Source organism: Fusarium redolens, assembly GCF_020744475.1.
Source record: "Fusarium redolens strain MPI-CAGE-AT-0023 chromosome Unknown BKA55scaffold_2, whole genome shotgun sequence".
NCBI classification, from domain to species: domain Eukaryota; kingdom Fungi; phylum Ascomycota; class Sordariomycetes; order Hypocreales; family Nectriaceae; genus Fusarium; species Fusarium redolens.
The window spans coordinates 3,778,368-3,789,624 of NW_025763665.1; the positions used below are offsets into that span (position 1 = coordinate 3,778,368).

Sequence of the window (11,257 nt, forward strand, 5' to 3'; positions counted from 1 at the left end):
CCCTGGCTGGAAACACTGGGGCGGGCATTCAAAGCCCCCATGTGCCGGCGCCGGATAATAAGAACAGGATCCCAAGGACATCACCCAGGAGCTCACCGACTGGTGTCTGGGTACTGCTCTCTTCCATGCCGGCCCATCTCGACTCGAAGTTGACTAGCAGCATTTTGCAGTCCTTCTTTTAGCTTTTTATTTTGTATATTTGTTTTGCACAACCAAACAAAAATGGACCAAGTCGGTAGTGCCAAGGAATTTCCTTCCCAAAACATCATCTCAAGAAGGCCCGTCGGGATTGCCATGTCCAGTTTGGTATCACCGGGCACTCCATCTTATCCTCCATCCACCTATCCGCCGTCGATTCATCCCGCGTCTCCCGAACAAGACAATGCGAGCCAGAGTCACGGTGGACACTGCATCACCTTACTACGAACTCCTGAGCGATTAGGACCCTATAGTCAACCCTACTCACTCGAGGATGGTGGAAATGCTGCCATCCAGCCGGGGAATCAGTTGAGGTTGGTCTCCTGACATCTACTAACCCCCGTTGTCTCCAAGTCTGATCCTTTCAACTCAGCGCCGAACTGACGGAGCGGCATGTAAACATGATGGCCTTCTCGCAATGTGTCGGCATCGGGCTCTTCCTCCAGGCCGGCAGGGTCATATACCTCGCCGGACCAGGCCTTGGTGCCATCGCGTACATTGTCACCGGGACCGTTCTGTGGTCATGTGCTGCATGCCTTGGCGAGATGACGGCCCTGTTTCCCGTCAAGGGCCCCATCATCGAATTTCCTCGTCGATTTCTGGACGAGTCTCTGGGATATACTGCGGGGTGGATGACATGGTAAGTTGATAAATTCATACAAGTCACCTTAGGCATTGGTGAAGTAACCCTCAAACACTGACGCCAATGACAGGTTTTCCTGGATTGTGCTTGTAGCCGCCGAGCTTGTGGCTATAACTCACATTTTCCAGTTCCGATATCCTCAAGAGTTCCTCCAAGCAGCCAGATACCCTGATCCCACACTCGAATTCTATCCCAGCGCGTCGCCCGCCGTCTACGTTCTTTGCTTCTTTGTCATCATGTTGACTTTCAACATGCTCCCAGTACGGTGGTTTGGCCGACTGGAGTACATCTTCGGCACTATCAAGATGCTCTTCATCATCGCCCTTATCCTTTTCAACGTCATTATCCATATTCAACAGCCTGTCAAGCGTGGAGCCTTCTGGACCTACAATGAGCCCTACTCGTTCGCTGCCCGAAATATGACCCTCCCCAACGAGGATATAGTCCAGGGAGATGCCGGCCGCCTCCTCGGTGTTTGGGAAGCTATGACGACCTGCCTCTTCGGCATGATCGGCTTTGAAACCATTGCTATCACGGCAGCTGAGAACAAGCATCTTCGAACGGAAGAAACCGTGAAGATTGGCACCCGCAAAATCAGCCTCCGCATTATAACCCTCTACACGCTCGCGACCTTCACCGTCGGTCTTAACGTCCCCTACACGTATCCCACCATCGTGGACAACGCCGTCATCTCCTTTGGCTTCGGCCAAAACTCAGCCTTTGTCGCCTCTCCAGTAATTAACCGACTGAGGGTCTGGCCGTACATCGTCAACGACTTCATCATTTTTTCAGCCACCACGGCGGGGGCCAATGGACTGTACAACGCGTCGCGGACGCTGCATGCGCTGGCCAGCATCCATGAGGTTTGGCCGAATTGGGGACCCGTACAGGCTCTTCGTCGGAGGCTCGAAAGGACGAACTATGGGGTGCCCCATGCAGCCGTGGTTCTCAGTGCGTGCTTTGGACTCATGGGATTCCTAGCGTGTAACCCGGATTCGCAGAAGATTCTAGGTCGGATGGTTCGGTGTTGTGTTGTCTCCATGATGATTACGTATGGGCTCGTGGCAGCTAGTTTCATCGAGTTCTACAAGAGGTGAGTACAACTGAAAGTTTCCAAGCAGCGCGCTTTCTAAATACGATATTAGTGTGAATGGTGCCGCAGCCGGTCAGACCATGGAAGTGGTCGACATCTATAATCCATTAGTCAGGCAGCTCTACGACCGCAGCAATCCGCGATATCCATACAGGTCACACGGCCAGTGCCTCCGGGCATACTATGCGGTACTCGCATGCAGCCTCTTCGTCATCTTCAACGGGTGGAGGACCTTTATCAGCCCTGTAAACATTAAAGACTTCTTCGGGTGCTACATTGCCGTGGGTTGCCTCCTTCCCAGTTAGCATCAGTCCCTCTTTGACGCAATGCTGACAGATTCTTATCAGATCCTTCTGATGGCTATGATATCGATCATGTATCAAATCAAATTCTGGGGTTGGGACCCCCGCAAGTGGAGGAGAAGGGTGTCGGATAACCGACTTGAAAGGCCTCAGCCAATGACGGCCGACTCGGTCCCCCGGCGAGGACAGCTGGCATTGGTCGCCGCCGGTGAGATGGCCGATGGTCCTAGGCGCGTCGAGAATATTAGGAGGTTTGGAAAGTGGTTACTTGTCTGGTTAAAGTAGGCGATTATTTGAGACAACGGATATCTTACGGAAGTGTTGTCAGTCTGAGTAGCAGGTTACAACTTGTCGTTTATATAATTCGTAAAGGGAAACAAAACATTTCAACCTTCCATATAACGGGATTTACTTTCCTTGCCTCTAGGACTGGCGGAAGCTGATACTAGAGAGTAGGTCGAACACAAGTCGACGCAAGTTGACGTTGTATTGGAGTTGAAGAATTAAAGGCCTGGTAGAGCGAGACAAGATGTGATGAGAGATTTCGGTCAAAGTCTTAGATCTCTGACGAGAGGTGCTTGGGGAGAAGCACCCCGATACGATCAGGAGCATGGCGGACCTCGCATTGACGTCCCATGCGAAGGGCCGATACTCCAGGGGGGAATCAGCACTTAGAAATTCCAGATAACAGCACGAACTTCTGGTTTTGTATAGCTTAATTGGGTACCTGTATGCCTGGATATGTTGAAAATACATTTTTTAGTCTCAAATCTGCGTTTCTGTTGTATTACGAGGGTTAGAATGAATGACCTTAAGGGCGGTTAGAGAATGAATAGAAGGCCGTTGTGCATTACATTTCCCTATTTTAGACTAGAAAGCCTTTAGTATAAGCATTATATTTTCCTTATCAGGTTAGCCCATTCTCACGGCCCAAAAATCTTAACGTCTTATGCAAAATTAGCAAATTTCACTAGCAATATAAAGCAATAATGGAGTTCTGATTTATGGACGAATATGACCCCGTTGCGCTGCGTCGATATTGCCTGCAAGCGTAATGCACCTAGAGATGACGGCAGCGGCAAAAAGCGAAATAGTTATATATTGAGACCCCAAATTCATCAGGCCGAGTCGTCTCAGATAGTCGACTCTGCTGCAGATACAGATGATGTGCAGACGAGACTAGGTAATAATTTGCAGGCCGATACTGGGAAATTCGGACCTGATACAATGGAACTTCCTATAACCTCTAGTTAGGAAGATGATAATCTAAGCATAATTGATATCGGATTAGTCTATTATGACGAGGAGATAGTCGACGCTTATAGTAGCGAGGAGCGCGAAGATCAGATAGAGTCTAGGAGTCTAGATGCCTTTGCTGGAATACTAGTCTATTATTAACACTGGGGGACGTTATTATCTGTTGAGTGTATCGGTATAGTACTTTGTGTTACCTAATAGCGCTACTCTAAACAGACCTATTATAAGGGTCGTAAGATACCTGGTAAATGAGTAAATATACCCTGTTTATATGTCTGGCAATTCTTGTATTTTTAAAATGTATAAACTCTAAAACTTATATTACCTGATTGTAGAGATATCAGTTAGGTGCTAGTATATACTCTAGGTTTTTAGCTTTATCTTATTGTTATTGATATAATATATGTCGCGAAGCAACAACTAATTAATGCAGATAGGGAACAAAAGAATTCGCGTAAATAGCAACTAGCATTTCTGATATCCTAGGGCGACTTACTCTTGAAGTTATACCTGGTATATGGATAAATAATTCTTCCTTCGAAATTGCATCTCTTAGCACCAGCCATCTTAATTCCCTCCCCTTCTATCTCTGCACCTAATACGACATTAGTCCTTTAACTCTTTATGATATCTTCCTCTAACCTTATAATATCATCCTTCCCTCTTTGATCTTCCCTTATTCCTCCTCTTATTAACTTATTCTTTAAAAAAGCACCTATATCTAAAAAGAGGCAGTAACTTGCGCTATAGACTATTATAAAATTCCAACTTATACCTATTAAATAAGCGTATTAAGCCTCCTTTACTAGAATAACCAGGGACTATAGAAGGGATCTGCCTGGCTCTTGCAGTTTACTGAAGGCTTTGTGGATTGCCGGTTATCGAAGCTGTTCCTCCTTTTGGACATAGGCTTGGTCTGGTAAGTTCCCTCTGGTGGATGTACTAATCGTAGAAATGTTGTACTTAACATGCCTGAAAGAATTATTGCTTGATTTATATTATATTATGAAAGCTGTTATAAGGTGGCAGGAGGATAATATAATGTAATTCTTGATAAAGCCGGATTTAAGATTAAGCGCTATTAAACTTAATATGAGGTTTAATAGGGAGGCTGCTTTCTTTAAGCTAGGTATGCCTATTAAGCTTAAGGGGTTAGATATTATTATAAATGCCATAGTTTAAGTTTATACTTTATTTATTATTTCTCTTAAGATTATTAAGAACTTAACTATTCCTATAGTAATAGGAGAGGCATTTAAGTCTATTGCTCTTAGTCTTAACTTTATATTAAAGTATCTTACTATTATTATCTATACTGCTGCTATTAAGCTATTATCTCTATTTAAAATATCCTTTAAAGTATTCCTTAATACTATCTATAATCTATCTAAGGCTACTGCCTTCTCTATTTATATTAAAGCTTATAACATGCCTCCTAAGCTATAATACATTAGTAATATATCTAGTTAAGGTCTCTTTAAGTCCTATAGCACCTAATTCTATATTACCAGTTTATACAGCGGTATTAGAGGTAAACTTATTAAGCCTTTAGGCAATATAGCCGCACCACCATTATACAATAAAACCACATCCTGTCCACCGCCTCTGCCTCCCTTAATTAAATTTCCTAGTAAAAAACATCCTTGCTAAGATACTAAAACTAAATTCGATGATATTACCCTTCTCTAGGCCAAACTCCGCGCTATTAAGGAAGTATAAAGCTGAGTTGAAGCCTTGGAGACTAAGAACGAGAAGCTAAAATAGCAAAAATAAGGAACTAGTCGAAGGTATAGATAAGCTCTAAGAGCAATATGACGCGCTAAAACATCGTTTTGTGGCGCTTAATTTGAAGAATAAGGAGTTTATTAATATATATAACTGCTTATTCTTAGAATTACATAAAGATATAGATAGGGTTGAGGGGGCTGTTAATTTTATCCAGGAGGGACAAGTTCGTGAAGAATTGCTTAAGGTGATCAAGAACGTTATTATCAAGGAGATTATGACGCGGCTGGCGAACAGGTAAGCCCTGTTGCCGTCGTTTCTAAACTCATCATTCACCTCAGGCTATAGGACAAGTTTATCGAGGCTCTTGATCCCTACCACAGCGGTGCCTGTCTTAGACCGCCAATTAAGGGACACTATCAACCGTGTTAAAGATATAACAGCCCTTGCACACGCGTCGCTTCAGCCGTCGCTAATATACCCCAAGATAAGCGACTCATCGCTTTGCCCCCAGCACCCTTCACTCCAATCAGTCTCATTGCCCTGATTGCTATCGGCACCGTCTCCCAACCTGTCGTCGTCTTAACCAAGTCGACCATCCGATTAATCAGCGCTTTTGGCATTAACCAACAGTTGGCGCTCATTCTCGTTTTGACTGATGCCGAACCTTGACTTCTAGAAGGGACTCACTCTTGGTGATGACGTGAAGCTTGGAAACTGAATGAAGCTAAGTTACACTGGTTGGCTGGCTGGGTATAATGCCTTGCTATATTATCGGTCATTTAGTGACTGCATTCTTAATAATGCCATTGTCGGCAGCACAAGCACAAGGGCTCAACGTACCTCCCCTAGTCCTACAGTCCAAAATCAATTGTTGTACAATTAATTTAAATGTTGACTGGGTCGCCACCCTGAACGTTAGTCAGCAGCCTCCTGGACGGGGGGCACTCATACCCGCACAACCGGCTGTGCGTTTAGTATCACGTGTTTTTCGCACAACCAGTTATGCGGATAAGGCCACATAAGCTTCGATAGTCAAATCTATATAACTAGGAGACTATTAGTTAATTTATCTTCTTATTATATTTATATTACTAATAAAGTAATTACTAACTTTCTATTTTATAATTTAACTTTATTTATATAATTAGTATTTAAATAAGTAATATTAAGCTCTTAGTCCCTTTTATTATTAATAAATTAATAAGATAGTAGCCTAATAATATTCTTCCCTTAAAGGTATTATATTTATTATAAGAAGCCCTTCTTATAGATATTAATAAGTAAGTAAAGGCTTAAGGATATGCCTTTATAATAAGGCATATAATATATATAATAAATAGAAGACTATATATATACTTTAGCTATAACTATAGTAAAGGTAAATATATACTAATTCCTAATTCTAAGAGGAAAAGGAAGTATACTACTTAATATATAAGGTGCAAGTTCTCTATAATAGGAAAAGAAAGCCTTTATAAGAGTAAATAAAGTCTTTAATATTATCCTAATCCCTCCTACTCTTATTATAATTATAAGCTTATTATTAGAAGTAGTATTATATATATAACTTACTAAAAGCTTTTTAATAAAGATATCCTTATAGTTAAAAAGCTTACTCTTACTAGTATTAAATAATACTAAATTAAGACTTACTTACTGCAAAATATAAAGGTATTATTTATTAACTTAAATCTTATAAACTGTATTTCTTAAGTAAAGCAAGATCTTACTAATAAATAGAGCTATATAATTACTTTACTTTAATATCTCGATTTATAGGGCTTTTAGAATTATTACTTTATTAAAAAGGACTCTTAACTGCAGTTAGTTATATTTACTTATCTAAAATTACTTTAATTTACTAGGTTATACCTTAAGGTACTTATAGTTAATTATACCTATAAGATTAATAAGTATAAAATGCCTCTCCTTAATATAGTTAGTATTAATACTATAGGGAGCACCTTTTATATTATATTTATATATCTTAGTAATAAGGAAGAGGAGGACTTTACCTAGGCTCTTAAGGCATTATAAGATTTATATAATACTAATAATATTCCTTATCTTTTAGTTATACTAACTAATTAATGCCTTATTTATATAAATACTATTATATCCCTTTTTTACTTTCTAGTATTAAAGGTTATACTCTGCCTTTAATATATTAATAAAGTAGTCTTAACCTTCTATATAAGTAGCTTTATAAAGGGCAAGGATAATAAAAAGGGATAAGAGGTATAAAAGGAATTCTATAATAGTTAGTATATACTTATAGCCTTAAAGTTATAGGCTATATATAATAAGAGACTAAAGGCCTTTTTACTTTAATATACTTATTTATATCTAAAGGAGGTAGATTACCTTCTCTTAACCTAGCTAAACCCTTATAAGGGTAAGTTTATTAAGGTATTTATAAATAAGTATTTATATTTAAATTAATTTATTATATCTTAAGTAAAAGGTATTTATTCCTTACTTAAATCTTATTTAAAAAGCTTTAAGGCTAACCTCTTTAAGGCTTTTTAAATTATTAAGCTAGTAATTATAAACTAGCTAACTATATTAAAATTTATATAGGCTCTTAAATAAGTAATAAGACCTACTTAATATACTTAAATATTATTAGGAGCTTTATATAGCCAAGTCTGCAGTTAGATATCTTATAAGGCATTAATTATAGTTAATCTATAGCAAGAATAGATAGGAGAGAGTCTCCCTTAATATACTAGGAGTTTCTTAAAGACTATAGGTATACCTTATATTTATATCTTTATGCTATTAATTTAAGGAAATAAGCCCTTATTAATAAGCTATTTCTATTTATATTAGTATTTTTAGTAATTTAAGATACTGCTACTAATATTTAAGCCTTATAAGGTTAATAATTACTATATAGCCTTAAAGTTATAGCTAGTATTAAGTATATAATAAGATTTATATATATTTAAAGGAGTTAAAAAGGCATTATTTCCCTTAATGCCTAGGAAGCTATAGACCTGCTTTTAATATTATAAATAAGGTTATAATAAAAACTTAAGGCTATACCTTAAGAAGTATATTAAAATAGCAGTAAAGCTTAATAATATAAAGAGAGAATAATTTAAAGGTGAAGAGCAACAACAAAGAAAAGACTGCACAAGACGATATCTTCCAATACTTCTTAACTGCAAGCTAAGTATAGACTGCCAGTTAGGTTTAATTAAGATAGGGTCTTCATTATTAGATAGAGAATCAAACAATTAGTTTAATAGTATTAAATATAAAGAAAAAAAAAAGAATAAGAATTAAGTCTAAAGAAGCCTCTTAAAAAGCATAAGGAAAGTCTTTAGTCTTAAAGGGATATTACCCTTTTATACCTTATTACTGTAGATATCTATCTGGCCCCTACTAATAAAGCTTAGACCTCTTACCCTAGAATGCTTGCTATAACCGTTATATAGGTCCTTATATAGTTTCGATATATGCCCTTATACTTAAGAAACCACACTAAGCAAGCATTCTATATTAAGCAATTATATATATATAAGGTCCCTACTTCTATAGCTTTTAGCTTCTATATTAAGTAATTAATTAATCTTATACTAAATAAACATTCCTAGCTAAGTATAAGCCTCCCTAGTCCTATTATAATATTTAATCCTTAACTACTTACTTATTAATCCTCCTTCTTCTAGTTCCTCTTCTCTATTTATTCCTTTTTAGATATTCTAGTAATAGGCTGAGGGCAAAAGGCATTAACTATAGAATTCTAAGCATTATCTTACTAATTAGGACTTATTAGTCTAGCTAAGATAAATAAGGCCTAGGTCTTTAAAGTCAGGAGATATATAAATTTAGGTTTACTAACTATAGGCAAGCCCTATTAAGCAGGCTTAATAGTTATTTCCTTTATATAAGTCTCTAGGTCTTATACTATCTATTTAGCTACTTGCTTATCTGGCGCAAGAACCTGATTCTTATATATATAGAAAGTGCCTTTAATATTAGGAGGAATGTTAGTTCTGATAATAACTAGGGCATTGCTAACTCTAGAGTTTAACTAATCCTTTAGCTTTGAACTAGGAAATAAACTAGTAATCTTAAGCTTGGCTAGAGGAGTTGCTCTAATAGATTAAGGATTAGCAGGGGGGTTTTTTAGAGTTTTTAGAGTTTTTAGCTTTAAGGTCTTTAGAGTAGCTAGAGGTGGTAATATTAAATGCTTTGGTTAGATAATAAGTAAGACTTAGTATAAAGGTAGTTCTAATTAATTACTTAAATTAATTACTATTAGTAATCCTGCTTATAATATAACCTTACTATTATTAGGTATTAATTTATAGACTGCTATACTAAGGGCACTTAACCTCTTAGCCTAGGGGTCTCTTATCCTTATTAGCATTATCCTTAGGCTCTCTTTATATAGGCTCTCTTTCCTCTAGGTTATAATGCCCTAGGTTATAAAAGATCCTGCCTTCTTAAGTTTATATTGCCCTTAGAATCCGGTCTCTTAACTAAGCCTTATAATAAAGATATACCATCCACAACCCCTCTTTCGGCATAACCCCTCTTTCGGCAAGCAAAATAAAAAAGCCACCACCAAAAATCAACAACTTCACTTACACAGAACTTGACCGAATTGATAGAAATCCGTGAAATTTTTCGTTTCATAAATCATAAATAGGGTTTATCTATTGTACTCTGGTTTTTTTCGCCACCCGCCGCGACCGCCTGGGTGGTTGGTGGGGTATGTTTTCCTCTCTGACTTCGATGACAGAACCAGCCTCCGATTCTGACTCTTGCTCGCTTGAAGAGACAAATTCCACCCCAACAGGCATATAACGAGTCGCCCCTTCTGGTATGCACTCTTTACTAGCTAGAGTCTCTCCAAGAGTCATAAAACGTTTGTTAGGATTCGGCACCGCCTTCCTCTTCTTCCCTCTTTTCAGCCGAGCCAATTCTTCCTCTAGGCTGGCAATCCTCTGCGTATGCGCCGCTACTGTCTGCTGTTGAGCTTCAAAGCCCTTGGCTATCACGTTATACCGTCTCCGCGTCTTTGGTGTTTTGTTCAACCCAAGGTCACGAATTTGACGGCTCGTCTGTGGCGTATCGTCCGAGCCAAGATAAGGCCTGGGTTCAGGAGTCACTCTTGGGTTGCCGTTTGGCCCATCTTGTTGGATTTCAGGGTGCCGTAACGCTTTCGCACGTGAAATTGGCCAGTTCCCAGTGACCCTCCAGCCAGACAGTATGTTCTTCTTGGTCATTCCAACTCGGCGAGCCTTGGCGTAGGCCCTGATGAAATTGACCTTGTCCATTGGAGCGGAATCAGTCAACGAAGCGAACTTTTCCAACTCTCGTCGATATGCAGCCTTCGACGCATTAAATACTCCATTGTCCAGTGGCTGGAGTCCATGAGAGCAGTGTGCTGGTAGATAGCAGCAATAAACGTTGTTCAAAAAGCACGTGGCCATCCATTCATCCTTCCATCACTCAGCACTGATCTTGAGGTGGGGAAAATAGTGAACATACTGTTGCATGGCTTCCATGACCATCTAAAATGATCAGTCTCGCATCAGAGTCGTCGGCAGGCGTAGTCTGGGGCAGATAAACTCTTTCAAGCCATTCAATGCCTATGTGGTCATCAGTCCACCCGTTGGGCGATGTTATATAATACCAGTCTGCTATCTGCTTGAACTCATCAAGAAACCACTGTTTCTGGAGTTGTTTCCCCTTGAATATTATGCCAGGAACTAAAGCGCGGCCGTCAGCGGTGATAGCTTCGATGAATGAAGTCCAATTCCGAGTTTGTGGTCCCTTGAGAAACGCCTTGCGCTTCGGGTCCGCGCTTCCAACGACCAGGCTATCTAGACCTGAACCCAGAGGGTTAGTCGGCCAAAACTCAAGCATTGACAGGGAATAGAGGTGAATGCTTGCCGAAACCAGTCATAATACCCCCCTCATCAACGTTGACGGTGTTTTCAGGCTTGATCCAACCATATTGGCCCTCCCTGATATCAAAGTACCAATGAACCGCTCTAGGTGTGAAAGAGTCGAACC

At 39.5% G+C, this 11,257-nt stretch overlaps 2 protein-coding genes across 2 annotated transcripts; both read left to right on the forward strand.

Moving 5' to 3' along the window:
* Positions 1 to 222: 222 nt before the first annotated feature.
* On the forward strand, positions 223 to 2,521 carry BKA55DRAFT_590157 (amino acid permease-domain-containing protein; the record flags this gene model as incomplete). Its single annotated transcript, XM_046195046.1, has 5 exons — positions 223 to 512; positions 572 to 838; positions 912 to 1,934; positions 1,987 to 2,215; positions 2,246 to 2,521. The coding sequence occupies 5 exons, from the start codon at positions 223 to 225 to the stop codon at positions 2,519 to 2,521; spliced, it is 2,085 nt and encodes a 694-aa protein (XP_046055661.1).
* A 2,064-nt stretch (positions 2,522 to 4,585) lies between these two features.
* Positions 4,586 to 5,890, forward strand: BKA55DRAFT_590158 (uncharacterized protein; the record flags this gene model as incomplete). Its single annotated transcript, XM_046195047.1, has 4 exons — positions 4,586 to 4,622; positions 4,948 to 5,024; positions 5,436 to 5,515; positions 5,662 to 5,890. The coding sequence occupies 4 exons, from the start codon at positions 4,586 to 4,588 to the stop codon at positions 5,888 to 5,890; spliced, it is 423 nt and encodes a 140-aa protein (XP_046055662.1).
* Positions 5,891 to 11,257: the final 5,367 nt, after the last annotated feature.